Source organism: Porites lutea, chromosome 4 (genome assembly GCF_958299795.1).
Source record: "Porites lutea chromosome 4, jaPorLute2.1, whole genome shotgun sequence".
Taxonomy (NCBI): domain Eukaryota; kingdom Metazoa; phylum Cnidaria; class Anthozoa; order Scleractinia; family Poritidae; genus Porites; species Porites lutea.
Genome location: NC_133204.1, coordinates 10,234,954 through 10,250,780, shown reverse-complemented (window position 1 = coordinate 10,250,780; position 15,827 = coordinate 10,234,954). Strand labels below are relative to the sequence as shown.

The window sequence follows — 15,827 nt, the reverse complement described above, 5'->3', positions numbered from 1 at the left end:
CAGATCTTCGCGCTGATTCGTTTTCAGACCATTTAATGACCACAACATCACACATAAAGGTAAGATGCGAAAAATGATGGTTTGGTCGCTAATTTGAATAGTGTGAATGTGTGATTTTTAGTTGCCAACAGGGAAAGTAAGGATCAGTAAACTGAGTAAGGTGTCCTAGGTTGGGCTAGCCTCCCCGCAGACGTCCTTTGGGGTTCGTTTGTCACGCATTCAAACGAAAAACGAACCCCAAAGGACGTCTGCGGGGAGGCTAAGGTTGGGCATGCAACTTGAAGAGGCCGGTGGGGAAAGCAATGGTAGATAGGAGGTGCTAACAAAACTGGTTTGTTTTTTTCTTAAAACTGTAACATCTGAAGGGTAATTAAAGGAAGAAGTGAAGACTTTTCGAATAGTGGAGAGAGTTGAATTGCACAGGAGACAGGACAAGAATAAAACGATCCCTAACTGGGATCGGGATCTGTTCAAAATGACCGGGTGTTAATAGAATCTATTTGAGGATAAAATATATTGCTGGATTGGAACCGCTGTGCTGACTGCTAAAAACAGTTAAGATGTCACAGAAACTGCGAGGAGCATTTCCCCAAATAACAACAACAACATTTTTGTTAACTAAATGGTCTTCAAATGTTATAGAAAACGGTCAATACCTTTTCTAGTTAATTCAATATTATTGCATTTGACCTTAATCAACAAAGAACAACACTGTCTGGGGGAGGGGGAGTTCTTTCTTTTTTTTCTCTTGTTGCCTGTGTTTTGCATACATAATTTCGGAGAGATGGCACACAAACCAAGGAGAAAAAGTTTGTAACAATGTTTCTTTACTAAAGGAGAGCAAATTGCTTAATTTGTAACTTTGCACTGCGTTCCAAAATGACCAGTTTAACAAGGGGAGACTAGATTGGAGGCCTTCTGTTATTTTATTATACAACAAAATACAGACTGAAAAAGTATCTGGTGCTTACGTGGGTCTCTGTAACACAACAATGCCTTGAAGACATTTCTCATTTTCTCCAGATTGGCTGTGCTGACTTTTGTGTGATCCACAATGGGTTTGGGGTAGTCCTTTCCAATGACGCACCTGGCCACCTTTTGTACACTCTCTGGGGCTGTCCATGGAGCATGGATGTATTTTGCTGGAAATCCTTTCAGGACTGGCAGGTATTTTCTGAAAACAATTCACAAAAAAGTGTTTCTTAGAAGAGAGGTTTAGAATAATTAACAAAAACCTCATAGGCAATCATGGCCTTGTAATAGCAGAGGACAAACTTTTTCCTGCTCTGCACGCTCATTTCCAGCAAATATTACTTTGTTTGAGATCAATGTACTCACAAACAGTTAGTGAATATTGAATTAACACAACAAAATTTCGCGTAAAACAAGTATCAAGCAAACAGACTTTTGATGTATTCAAACCAGAAAGTACAAGCAAAGCTAACACAAGCAAAACTGAATATATAAATAAATAAATTATATAACAAGCACATGCATATTAAAATGTAGGCACAAAGCATACATACTTCCAATATTATCACAACTATCACTGTGACTATGCTGATCTATTAATTTGTAACAATACAAGACTGGTATCTAACTCGGAAACCTAACGGTTTATTTAGATGCTAGTCATTTCCTTACCTGTAATGTATTTTTAGTTTTCCTTTTATTACACTGCATGTAACTGACCGTTAGGCTAAAACTACCTTCTGTAACTATTATTATTCTAAAGCGAAATGTAAATAAAGCTTGTTGTTAGTTGTTGTTTTTGAACTGCCTGCTGAGTCTTTCAATGACCATCACCACAGCATGCAACTGACTGTTCAAAATTTGTTTAACAGAAGCTGCAACAACATCCAATCTTAGAAATAGTGCTTTTGGCTTGAATTTAATCATAGTGATTTTTTTTTCTCATCTAGTATCCTGTGCCTGAACAGAGAGGGGATGGGGGGGATGGTTGCATATTCTGATGGAGCAACGTGCCTTTTAGCTCGGTACAGATCAGGAGGTCTCTGTGCCAATATATATAGCCTCATCCATGGTGTGTCCAAGCCCCTCACCATTGCAATCTTCCTATCTACTACTTTAACCTTCCATGAACCATAAATCATTTGCTAAAATCAGTTATGCAGAGAAAAGAAAACTTTGTCCTTTGCTTCATTTCCTGCCGGGTGGTAGGGGACTAGATCCTAAATAACAACAACCAGGGTGATAGCTGTACATTTTGGAAAAGACCATTTTAGCTTTCAGTACCCTAGAACTAAGAAGTTTCCTGCTGGCAGTATCTCATTTTCCATAATAGATTAGAAAACTATAAACTGAGAATCTGCTCTGGGTTATGACAACTTTTCAACTAACCACTGTCCGTGACCAGGGGTGAAACTAATATGTGAAAAGCGACGTTTAAATCAAAAGTCGAACATAACTCGAATCTTCGACTATTTCAGTTGCAGATACGGCAAACATTGCATTTAATTTAAACAGTTGAATTTAATTGATTCAAACATCGCACTTCTCATGCATTTAACTCTTGCATTAAGTTCAGCACATGTGAAATTAGACGTTTGAACCGGGCCTTAACCAGAGGTTCAGTTTTGTCTGTTGGGCAGGCAAGGCAGTACCAACTTTCATGTTTAAATTTTTTTCTAGAAGGGTATGATAGTGGCTGCCTTCAACGTCTTTTCCCTTCCAGGGTGTGACAAAGTTTTGATTCAGGAGACCACGTGGAAAGTTGGGAGAACCCACGCTTTTGCATTAGAAAACCACAAAGCCAATGTGAATTTTTGTTAACATGTCTTTTTATAGTATTCTTTCAACACCCTAAGTAGGTGTAGCATTGTGGTTAACTTACAGCAAACTTATTTCTTTTGTTGCTGTTATAAAATAACTTAAAAGCAAAGCTTTCCAGTTTTCTATGAGTTTAACAACATGAAAATAAAATAATAGGATATTGTCTAATTGGAAGGCATTTAACATTTTGATAATGAATGTCAAGAAATTTTTTACTAGCCTTATATAGTCGCCATTTGGATCCAGCTTCTTTCCAAATGCAACTGGACAAATGCAGTTAAAGAACTGCTGGAAAAATGCACTGCATGATAACCACATCCAATTTCCTGCATTCAGACTCCACTCTGCATCTAAAAGCCACTTCTCAAACACCTGTAATCAGCATAGAGCCGTTTTCATTTGAGTGTCGAAAAGTAATTGGTTTTGCACTTTCTACACGATGCGATTGGCTTAAAAGATTCGTGCCACCTTTTCATCCAATCAGAAGTAAAACCAAAGCCAATTGTGACGCGCTCGCATGCATTTTCCCGCGCTTTGCGTCAGCCACATGTAATTACTTCGAGTTTTGATTGGTTCAATGTATTGTCTGTGTCCTATGTGATTGGCCAGAGTAATTACTTTGGTTTTGGTTTTACGACACTCAAACGAAAACCACTCTAATCAAAAATAACACATGAATGGAAATACATGAAATGACTATATGAAAATTAAATATGAAAAAATTTAGGCTTGACCGGAAATCTAACCCTGACCTTTACGATGACCGGGTGTAATGCTCTACCCATTAAGCAAATCAAGCCAACTGGAGAGCAGGCCATTGTGATGTCTGATTTTTTCACATTCTTTTTCAACCACTTAGGTTGTTTATTCAACTACAAGGATCATTTCCACTTTCATAAAAATAACACATTTAAGTGCCATCACATCATTAAAAAAATAGCCACCTAAGAGAGTACACAATGAATGTTGACCAAGATGTGGGGGCAAATTAGTGACAAATTTAGCCTGAGAAAACAGCCAAGAATTTGAAACCCTACCACAGGTTTACCCACAAAATGCTGTCTGAGGAACGACTGAAAAAATTCCGTAGTAATGACGTGTCACTACCCAGACCTGGGTGATCTTGTGTACTTTAGGCACCCCATGGCTGAGTATTGGTCGACGCTATCTGCTGATAGTGAGTTGACATATTGGTCAATACTCAGACAATAATATTATTATTCATCAACCAACTATTGGTCGACATGTCGGTGGATATGTTGGTTGACATTAATCGGCTGAGTGTCGGTCAACATGTCAGCCTATATGTCAATCATGTATTGGCCAAAATGTTGACCAAATCTTGGCTGTTAGTGTTGGTCAGTATGTTGGCTGATAATAATTGGTTGACATATTGATCGATAGGCCACCAACCCTCAGCCCTTCCACCAACAGCTCATAAGAACATATGAACTAAGTTTCGACCAACATACCAGCCAAGTATAGATGGAGTGTTGGTCAACATACCAGCCAAAATATCAACTGACACTCAACCAATACTCATGTCAGCCGACGCTTCCTCCACGTGTCATATTGGTCAATATACTCAGCCGCATATCAACCGACACTCAACCGCATGTTGATGGAGTTTGGTCGACAAGCCAGTTGATTTGTCAACCGATGCTTTGCCAAGGGGTGTCTAAATTATAGAGAAGATCCGACCTAGGTAGTACTTCTGATTGGTTGAAGGAAATTTCCTTCGCAGCACGACCAATCAAAAGCACTACCCAGTGGGTAGTGACACATCATCAGTATTGAATTTGTGCTCTTTCTTCAGATGTCATATTGCAGGAAAAGCAGTGGTGGTGTCACAAAATGTTGGCTGTTTTCTCAGGCTGCAACAAATTCCTAAGATCAAACTACATGTATAGAGTTAAAAATATTTTACATTTATATGAGAATATAGAAGAAGCAAATGTGAAAACTCACTCAAAGCCTGGAACTGGCTATAATTTTTTCTCATTTTTATCGCAGAAAATTGGCAGTATAAAAACTGATGTTGTCTATGGTTTACCTTTCTGAACACAAGGTTATTATTACCTTCATTCCCTCTTCCCAGCTGATCCAGAGGTCTCCTCTTGTAAGGAAACAGCCAACTGCATGCCTTGCCAAATGATGGATCCAGCCTTCCTGTTGTAGCTGTATCATAATGGCATCTATCCATGGAAAACCGGTCTTTCCCTGGAAACAAAAGTCAAGTAAGGAGGCTACTTTCTCTCGTTCTTTTTTGAACAATGAATAAACATCTTTGATGATTCAGGCACTAAGGTGGATGAAAGGAAAAGAGGAACAAGGAAAAAAGGGAGAGGGTTTTTACTTCCTACTTCATCATTGTTGATACTTTTTATTTGCTTCTGAATTGACTTAGTACGTGTGTTAGCGACAACCGGAAATACGAGAAATGATTATCTTTGTATGCTGATTGACTCCAAAGTATTAACTCTATTGTTACTTACTCACTTTCGGAAAACTGAGTATGCTGATTGACTCCGAAGTATATTCTATTGTTACTTACTTACTTTCGGAAAACTAACTCGATGGCAATAATGCGCCAGTAGTCACAACAAATTAATGTAATGAATACCAACAAACCTCTTCCCATCTCTTAAGTTTCTCCGGGTTCTTTTTCCATGGTATCTGCAAACAGACTGGATTTGCAACCATTTTATCAAAATTAGGATTATTGGCTGCCACAGTGAAGAAGAATTCCCGCCACAAGAGCTGACCATACAAAGAAATTGGAGGCTCTTTGCATTTTACCTGAAAACCAGATAAAAATGAATTTTGTCATATTTAAAAGTTACTTAAATACACAGAATCATGTTCTACATTTTAAGTGAGAGAAATTGTCAGTGTTCTCCCCAGATATTTCACGCAAGGCAGACTGCCTGGCTTGATTCATTGAAAAGTCGTTGCCGCCTGGCTTAAAACTGAAGAAACCTTACGTAGTTTAACATCTGGAACTGTGATCCTGTCCATAAGTGAAGAAAAACTCAATAAAGACACAATCACAATCAAAGGGCCCAAAGAGTAAGGCAAGGATGTGCTGTTTGAGTGGGGCTCAAAAATGTAGGAGGTTAACAGGTACTTCCTAGAGAGCATGACACTTCACTCCAACTTGCGAATTTTGTAAGTCTTTATTTTGTATTATGCTGGATAAGGATTTTCTCAGAATGCCCCCTTGCCTTCCCAAGACCCTGGGAAGAACACTGATTGTGTTTATTTCAAGGGTGTTGTAACTCAGCTACATGTACATCTTGTACTGCTGTCTCACAAAGGGACATAATAACCACAAGACAAGTTGGATGAAACATTATGTACAGTAATTCAGTCAACTCTTTCTTAGAAAGGCACCTTTGAGGCCAGCAGCATTTGTTTGCCTTAGGCCCCGCCCACACGTATCTGTTTTTGTTGGAAAAAAGAGATTTTTTTTTCTCCAGTGTGGCCAACCGTCCACACGTATCTGGTGAAAACAGTCACCAAAAACACATCTTTTCAAAAATGGTTACCAAAAACATAAATTATCTTTTCAAAAACAGTCTCCAGAGTGAAGATTTTTGAAAGCGCAGGCTTCTAATCTACATGTGGACAAATGAAAAGCGATGTCAAACATCATATGCTAGTAGCATGCTTAGTAAGAGATGCTGCCGTATTTCCATTGTTGTAGCATTTTCGTGTGGACACATATTTTCTGCATGGCACATATTTTCTGAAAACGGAGGGAAAAAATATCCATTTTCAAAAGTATTTGGATGTGTGGACGGGGCCGTAGAGGGGTGTCCGTCTTATGAATAGCCAACTTATAAAAGTGGTAGAGAAAGGCATGGATCAAACAAACTCTAGGTGTCCATTTTAGCAAGATGCCCATTTAGATCTTCTAGAGAATGTCAGGGTTGTCAGAAAGTTTTGAAGTAGACAGCTGAGTTTTCAAAGTAAGCAGCCAGTCCAGGGATATTTTATTTAAAAAGCGCGATCTGTGAAGAAATGCCAAGCCAAGTAGCTGGCCGATACTAACCAAGTAGGCAACGATTTTCACCGGCAGCTGGCTACTTTTGACAACCTTGAGAGATGTCTGTTAACCCTTTAACCCCTAAGGCCTGGTTCAGATGCCGTACTTTTCATGAGCCGAACCTATTTCTTTGAATTAAGTACATGAAAAGTTCGGTGTTTGAATCGGTTAGGAATGTCTGTTTCAATTGGGTGATTCCTGAAAATATCCATACCCCCGCCCCTCCCCGGATGGTCAATGGAAATTCCTGGGAGGTGGGGGGGGGGGGCTAAAGGGTAGAAATTTCTGAGGGGTATGGGGGTGCCTACAAGAAGAATTTTCCACAGCATTGTAAAAGACGCGATCGAACCTATAAGACATACTTAAGTATATGTGGATTATTTTGATTTGTGGCACAACAAAAATCAGAAATAGATGCCCTTTCGAGGAAAAACTTAAAGATGTAACGGTCGGTCCGTCCAACGTTTGACTTTGACGAAGGCATTAAAGAAATTGTCCTTCGGGCAAATCAATCACAATTCTTGGCTGCAATTCTCAGCAGGTCCCTTGCTACTCCGGGAATAAATTTTAGTACATCGATTATTAAGGTCGAACTGGTATCTAGATTACGAACTCGATTGCAGATTAGTCTGAGAAAAACTAATCCAGAACAAATGTCATCTATCTCGGCGCTATATCTGTCAAGCTTCGTGTAAACAACTTTATGCAAATTTCTGTTGACATTCAGGGAACTCGTCGCGACAAAGCGTTGCGTGATGACCCAAATGAGAGCTTAGCTGTATTTTATTATTGACTTCTAATAAAGTACCGTTGAAGGCAAGCTGTTTGTCGAACAGACTTCTCGCCAAATCAACTTTTGCCCAAAAATATTAATGATCTGTTTCTTCTTTGTGGAAGAGACTTTTGATCACGTGCTAGGCAACGAAATAGACCCCAGGGGGCGGCCCGGTCTCAAGAAATTTTTATTTTGGCCTCAGGTTAGTCTAAAAATAAGGGGGGGCCGAGCCCCCCGGCCCCTCCCCTCGATCTGCCACTGATTTTGTTCCACCTCAAGAGCAGAAGACAGCGCAGAATCTGCGGAAAATACTCGGATTTTCAAAAAACAAACTCCGATTTTTAAAGGAACAAACTCCGATTTTCAAAAAAAACAAACTCCCATTTTTTAGAAATAATAAATTCCGATTTTCAAAAGACAAACTCCGATTTTCAAAAAAAACAAACTCCGATTCGAAAAAAACAAACAAACTCTGATTTAAAAAAAAAAAAAAACAGACTCCAACTCTGAATTCAAATTTGGATCTTAGGGTTTAAAGGGTTAAGAAAGTGACTGTAAGACCTAAAGACCATGACTGTCAAAACAACGTTGCTGCTTCCATCGCTCACCTTTCTGTAAAGCTCTGCAAGTCTGTGGTAGAATAGCCTTGGTGATAAGCATCCAAACCTAAGATAAGGGCTCACTCCAGTGGGACTCGGAAATAAACTATTTGGAGTCACCTTTGGTTTTTCAAAGCTTGCTATCCAGGCCTATGTGATTAAAGAATGATAAAATTAGTTTTGTAGTTATATAAAACAAATCTTTGTTTGCATTTTTTGGCTCATTTCAGTATGCTTATCATTCTCTAATCAAGCTATAAAAACAAAAACTCTGAATATTTAAAGGGCACAACCATACTACTGGTACTAATCTATGAAAATGTTAACCCAAAATGCCAAAACAGTTTCAGAAATACTCAAAATTTTCTTAAAAATGTGTGGGCTCATTAATGTTTTTGTCACCCAGCAATTCCGTAGTTTTCTATGGCTGCTATTTTATTTGATTTGCTTATAAAGAGCTGACAATTGCACAAATTAGTAGTTAATATCTTTTAACTTTTGAACTAAATTTTTACATCAGGCGATCCCTTCTATGATTTACTTCCTATAATGCCAGTAATTAAAAAATTGAAAACAATGATGTCAGCAAAGATTCGCTTTTGAAAGCAAACCTCTTCCATCGACATATCAAGTAAGGGAAAATAATAGTTGAGTGAGCTCATTTTTTTTGAGATGTAATAAAAAAGAAACAAAAGAAAATACACAAAACAATCAAGTTTCTTGAACTTCGTATGTATTGAGTCAACTTCATCTGTAGTAACAAGTGAAATAATTAAACTCAACCTTTCTCTCTAGATGTCTGTCGAGTCTGATCAGAGCTTCTGCCTCTCCACCATGCCACACTTCAGCAGAAAGCTTTGATATATCCAGCCCTAATTCTCTTAGTGATGGCACCCCAAACTTTTCCTCGTGGTCCTCAGAGACAGGGGTAGAGCAGCCCCCAAATAAATGCACATCTAACGTAGGGTAGGGGTTTTCAGGGGGACCTTGTGAACGTACAATAGCCAGAAATTTTTTGTATGTCAGGGGTGCTGTTCCACCATTTTTTGAAATGATCCTAGAAGATGAGAGGAATTCTTTATTACTTAGTGACATGATTTACATTCTTTACTTTACCTGGTGAAAAGGAACCTTCTCTTTCCTCCTACCTTCCCCTAAACACTAATAAGAAGCTTTAGCATCTTTATTCTACCACGGCTACAGCAGCAAAAACGTCAGACACAAAAAGTGAATAAATTATGTTGCTTCAAACTTGTTCAATATTATTTCACAAATGTTGACATATTGTTTTGGAGTTCAGTTTTTAAAAGACCATATCTAAGTTCAGAGAAAGAAAACTTTAATAGTTTTCTTGTTTTCATAAAACATGGAATAAGGAAGTTTTAAGTCCTAGTCAGGCAACAGTGCAAGAAAAGTACAAAAAATGCGTGGTGTACTGCACATGCAGAGTTGTTTTGCTAATCTTAACATTTTTGTTTTTTGCTGTTCTCATAGCCGTAACGCCTTCGTCGTTGCTAAAGCTCCCTAATGGCGGTATGAGGGGGAGAGGTAGGGGAAGGAGATGGGATAGAAAACAACTTGCACAACAAGAGAGCAATCATTTATACCCTTTCAGTGTGTTTCAGTAGATACTTATGTTTGGGCTCTTTTACCCATTACTCTGTTTTTCCTCACACTGATGAACATTTGAATAACGTAAAAACAAAATTTGACACCACTTTGATGCAGCTGTGCAAACTGAAGTTATTTTTGTAAAACTCTGTAATATGTTTCTGATTTCCTCAGCCTTTCACCATAAACATGTCGATCACACATAAGGTTTCCAAAGTATGATCTTCATGAGCTGAGGTACAGCTTGCACACAGGCAAATAGCCAAGATTTCTTCCCTTGCTACAACAAGGGATTTTCATACGAGTGATAGTGTCCTCACACCTATTATGGCCGTTTTAAACGCCGTGCTACTGCTGTGCCAAAATAAATTAATTGAATTAAATTCGATTTTAGCACGACACTAGCATGACATTTGAAACCAAGTCATGCTTAACTGCCGTGTAGCACGGCAAGCTTTGCTGTACTAGACAGCAGTACCTTGACGTGGTTTCAAACGTCGCGCTACTGTCGTGCGGCAGCCAAGCTACAATTGAGCCAGCTTAGCACTGCAGTAGCATGACGCTTGAAACAGGCCTCACACTGTGCGGTATAGTAGGATCAATTTCCAACTCAGATTCATGTTAAGATAGACAGTATGGAAAAAAATTACGAAGAGCTCCTCTGACACCTCACTCCTTGTTTATGTTGGTTGTAGTCCGATGTTGTCCTTGCATTTAAGCTTACATTTTATTTCCCGTTGTTGTAAACACTACTACTGAAAAACAGAGGAAAGTGAATCGTACTGAACCCCAACGAGTACCGAACATGTACTATTTTCCCTGTGTTCCACAATCCTTAATTAAACTGACTTACTGTTGTGGATCATATAAAGTATGCGAGCGTCGAACAGCAACTTCTACTCCAGATTCTTGAGCAAGCATACGGATTGCTGCATCTCTCTCCCTTCCGAAAGGTTCGGAATCTTCCTCGAACGTCAGAAGCGATGTTTTCCATTCCCGGAATAAACGGGGGAAAACATCGGCAGGTTGTCCTCTGACAACAAACAAGCGAGAGTTCAGTTTACGAAGACTATCATCCACATCTTCCAGAGACTGAAGTAAAAATCTCCAAAGGTTTGGACCAATACCGGAACAGTGTTCTACTTTAGTGTCTAGAACATAAATTACTCTTAGAGTATCACTTCCTTTTACTGCTTCTAAAAGGGAAGGATTGTCGTGCAATCGAAGGTCTTTTCTAACCCAGTGAATGGCGTGTCTCTCTGTTTCCTTCAACGGTCTTTTCTCTCCTCTATCAACGGACTGAGCAGAGTATGCATCACCAAAGCTCAACTTTGAACCATTAGACATTATATCGCTCCGTTTTCTCTTCAATTATGTTAGTGAGAAAATTTCCAACAAATATTAGGTTCCTCATATTGTACAGAAATGGCTGGTTAGCCCATGGTGGCGCATAGCTCGACGGAATTGCTTTAGTTTTCGTCAACAAACGAAAGTAATAATGATGACTCAAATCTTCTTTAGGAGTCAACAATGCATAGATGACAGCGCCACCATACATCGCGCGCTTCACAACCCACTTATATAACTTTGCTTGTCGAGTAGGAACGTGCGAATTGCACGTGCGAGGGACAAAAAAAACAACTCTGGGGACTCCCGTGGGTAACGGAGCGCACGTGTAACCGCAGGCCACTAGGTAGGCAAGCAATGCGTAGAAAATAAGAAATCGCAATAGTCCTACTTGTGATCTCTTGGAAGAAAAACAATGAGTGATCATTGAAGACGAAATGAAAAGAATGATCAAAGGTTTGCTATGAGAGACTGCAATCAGAAACTTGGGACTTTTTCAGGTGTCTCCCCGTGAGGAAATATGGCCATGGGAAATGCGTATAAATAGAAACAGAAGCAGTAGTAAAGTGTCACGCATTCATCACTTTCATACCAGCTGGCGGGAATCAATTAAACCCGGCGCTCAGCTGGTCCTTTAATAGCTAAAATATTGAAATAACAAACAAAACTGCAACGGAACACAGAAGAAAATGGGCAAAACTGTTGAAGATTTGAGAAGAATTTTTCTCTTGGCTTCGTGCTCGCACAAAAAAAAATTGTAGACTAGCGCATCCTGGCAGGTACTTGGTATCACAGTGCCATACCGCATTCCCTCGAATAGTAGCCGGGGGGGATTATTTCTTTTTTTGGCATCAAAAGGGGGTGATTATTCGAGGGAAGGCGATTATTCGAGCCTAAATATTTTAGTCTACGAGCAAGCTATCTGCTCGTTCGCTTAAATGGAGAGTTTGCTCGCAGGCTATTAATATTTTGTTTTGTTATCTCATTAAATAAAAAAAAAAATCAAATCAAATGAACTGAACATGGGCTTTTTAAGCGTTCCAAATTTGGTTCCTTGATTAACTTTCAGACCTTGAATCGTCACTGATCAGTTTTGCTGGATCCGATTCAACTTCAACTTGACCGGGAGGGGATAAAAGAAGGAGAAGATGGCGAAAGGGGTAGTAGGTGTGGAGGGGGGGGGGGGGGAGGGGGATGGCGATTATTCGAGGGAGGCGATTATTTCAAATATTTCCATCAAAGGGGGGCGATTATTCGAGGGAGGTGGCTAATCGAGAGACAGCTATTATTCGAGGAAATACGGTATACAAGACTTAAGTTTGTTGGTCACTATTTTTGTGACCAACAAACTTAAATGTATTTTAGTGTTGAGCTAGTATCAGGGGAAAGAAAAACAAACTAAAGTTGCTTCTCTGTTTTCTTTCTCGAGAGGATCAAGTGATATCTTTCGTTTCCTTTTAGTGTCACATTTACCTCTTAAATACTAGAAATTTATTCATTTATTTTAAAAAAAGCGTTGTTTTGCTTTTGAATTTTTAAACTTTGTTTTTCGTAAAACAAATGTTGCGGAAGTCATCCTACGCAGTCGCCTGGTTTTCGTGTGTATGTGACGAGAGGGCAAAGGTGGATATCTTATAATAATTGCGAGGGAGGTTATCTGCTTCCTGCTTTCAAGATTTGGCTTTAGGGTTTCGCTTTACCAATCAACTTTGGCGACGTTTCATAGAAACCTGTTCAAAACAAGTTTAAACATAGTGTGAAGTTGAATTGTACCTGATTACAATGGAACGTTAGTTTCAATGATATGAAGACTTAGAGAAACTCTTCGCTTAACTCTCGATTAACTAGTGGATTGTACACTTCTCAGGAGGTCCCGGATCAAACTACAAAATAACTGGAACAACAGAAGATAAGACTGAATTTTTGGTTTCAAAAGCGTTTATTCTTGTACCTGTAAGCCGCGTGATTTCAGCTCAATCTTAGTTACATCAGTTATACATCGTACTCCTTATCTGTAGAAATTTTTATAATAATGACGGTATCCAAATCTTGCTGTTTTAACAAAGACCAATAAACGACAAAACAGCAAAGAACAAAGGGACTTAAGTATTCATTATCTGTCCCTTTCTAGTTTTTAAAACTTACATAAAAATAGGTTGTGCGCGCAATGAATCCTTCCGGGCGATGGTGTGTTTGTCGTTAATGTCTATCTCGTCGGGATTCTCCCGATTTTCCATCCTTGAAAATCCCGAATCCTGACCAATGTCCATTCGGGATAGGAAAAATCCCGATTTTGACATCTCTGCTGATATTTTGCATGAATTCTTTTGATGCTTATACAAGAACACCTAACAGAGTATACTTAACTGAAATTGATATCCTGAAAACTTAAGGTGGTTGAACACAGTTTGGCTCATGGACTCCTGGTTTGGTAGATTGTCAAGTCGTTACTACTCATTGGGGTGTTACTCTTACTCACTTTTACTTACTCGTTGGAGGTATAAAGCTCAAATTTAGCAAGTACGAAATATATTTATCAGACATTACGTTTGTAAGGTTAAAAGTAAGATTTCTATCGTTGCCATGGCAACATGGAAGGTTTAAAAAAAAGCCTAAAATTACGAATTCAGTAGGCTTAGGCAAAATCAAGTCATATGATTTTCTCATGAATTTGCACACAGGTTACAATAGGTTACAATAAGTAATCCTTAATTGTTTTGGAAACAAAAATCGTCTGTTCAATTTCTATTTTCAGGTTTTCAATGATTGAAGTGCAATAATGACAAGAATTTATGCCAAATCTCGTCAAATTATTGAGTAGATTTCGAGATATCGTGGTTTCTTTACAACGACGACGACGGCGAAGACAAAGAGAACGGCAAAAAAGCAATTGGTTTAGATTGGCAAAACAACAACTTTGCACGTGCAGCACGCTTTTTTGATACATTTCTTAGTCGTCCGTTGCACGACTACAACGTGAAAGTGCCTAATTTCACGTTTTGTCGAGGACGGGAACACAACACTACAATTTTCTTATCCTTTTACTGAACTTTGATACAGTCCTTTAGAATTCAACTCCAAAAAAATCTGCCTGCAACATTTGACGAACTAAGCGAGATGGAATAAGCGCGATAAGTTTGAGGCAGCGCGAATTCACTTTTTAAGTGCCGTTTTCGTAGCCGTAGCCGTCGCTGTCGTTGATACTTAAGCTCGATCTATGAAAGTCAACAAAACAAGCGCTCTCACAATTTTTCTAAAGCAAGCATGCTCAACATTTGTGCCCGCGCTGGATCACGTGATAAGAAAAACGCGTGGAAAACAGAATAAACTATTACAGACAACTTCTGGTTATTTTTCTCAGCTTGTCCTCACATTCTCACATTTTTTCTTGAAAATCCCATTGGCTACATTTCTTCTCATGATAAAGATCGCAGACAGATAAAGCATTTAGGTTGGTGAGTTTTTTGCGTGCGCGGAAACAATCGCCTCAGTGAAATTTCGTAGCGCGAGTAACTCTTTGTCAGAGAAACTGTGTTCAGTCACCTTAAACAGTAAATAAGATCGAGCACTTGTGCTTGAAACTACGCAAACATAAATAAACATGAAAATGACAATTGATTTAGCGAACATTTCAGGACAGAAATTCTCCTCTCAAAACACTACAAATGTCGTTTCAGAGCATCAAAATTTAAAAATTTTCTGCGTAGCGGCTCACCCCTTCGCCGCCTGGTGATTCGTTGGTCATCGAAAACATCCGATTTATTTGCTGTTCGCAGTCTCTGCAAGGAAGCTGCACTTCTGACTCAGATTTAATAAGCAGAACAAGAACTGTGAAAGCGCAGCATGCACGACTTCACTGACGTTGTCAAACTGGATACGATCATCGCTGCATCAATCGTGATCTTCGCGACTTTGATTTCGTTGGAAAAACCCTTACGGAGGCACAGTTGTAATTGAACTGTAATAGATGCGATTAAATTCGTGATACAATCGGTCATGTAATCGAAAAACAGCACAAATAAACTGACTTGTATGACTTGTACAACCATGTATACATTTGTAGCTTGAATTGTGAAAACTATTTTTGATGCTGTTTTCAAAAGTAACAGCCACTGAAAAGCTAGTCCGTAAAAGCGGCATTTCTCTACTCAGTATTATATAATATGAATAACAGTTGAAAGTTCAATCAGAGGCTGATTCATTATAAGCTTTCACCTTAAACAAAAAACGAACAATATTTTTAATTCGCAAGTTGGCAAAAATTTTCACTTTTCCCCAGTTTAGTGAACGTTAAGTTCGCAAGTTAATAATTGCAATAAAAGCTACTCCACCCGCGTGTTAAAATTAAGGCGGTTCTATTATGAACCGATTAGAAGCCGTGCAGCTGTGCATGAAATCATGAATTAAAAGATAAGTAAAGTTAAATAAACATTATGTAGAAAAATAATAGTTTAAGTCAACATTGATAAGGGGCACCCAACGACGGTTTCCTCCTAAATTCATTGAAAACATTTTTTAGACTATCCAGGGCACTTTTAGATATCTAGAAATGCATTCAGAGTGGCGCTATGAAATTTGTATCTGTTCGGTCATCCTAGGGGAACTTGATTCTTCTCCGTGAAATTACAAGATCTTCAGATTCCCCTCTCCATCA

The 15,827-nt window shown here is 38.9% G+C and overlaps 2 protein-coding genes across 2 annotated transcripts in view; one reads left to right on the top strand and one right to left on the bottom strand.

Annotated features, from left to right (window-relative positions):
* LOC140935777 (cryptochrome-1-like) overlaps window positions 1-11,381 on the bottom strand; it is a 12,298-nt gene extending 917 nt beyond the window's left edge. Inside the window, exons 1-7 of the mRNA XM_073385341.1 lie at window positions 10,680-11,381; window positions 8,999-9,272; window positions 8,225-8,365; window positions 5,425-5,592; window positions 4,873-5,013; window positions 3,014-3,165; window positions 972-1,174 (exon numbers count right to left, since the gene is read on the bottom strand). Of these exons, the coding sequence (XP_073241442.1) occupies window positions 972-1,174; window positions 3,014-3,165; window positions 4,873-5,013; window positions 5,425-5,592; window positions 8,225-8,365; window positions 8,999-9,272; window positions 10,680-11,173 (1,573 nt within the window). The 5' untranslated portion in view covers window positions 11,174-11,381. The remainder of the gene's footprint in view (window positions 1-971; window positions 1,175-3,013; window positions 3,166-4,872; window positions 5,014-5,424; window positions 5,593-8,224; window positions 8,366-8,998; window positions 9,273-10,679) is intronic.
* The window catches only part of LOC140935788 (WD repeat domain phosphoinositide-interacting protein 4-like), a 135,233-nt gene that overhangs the window by 92,463 nt on the left and 26,943 nt on the right, over window positions 1-15,827 (top strand). The gene's annotated exons all lie outside the window — the stretch shown is intronic.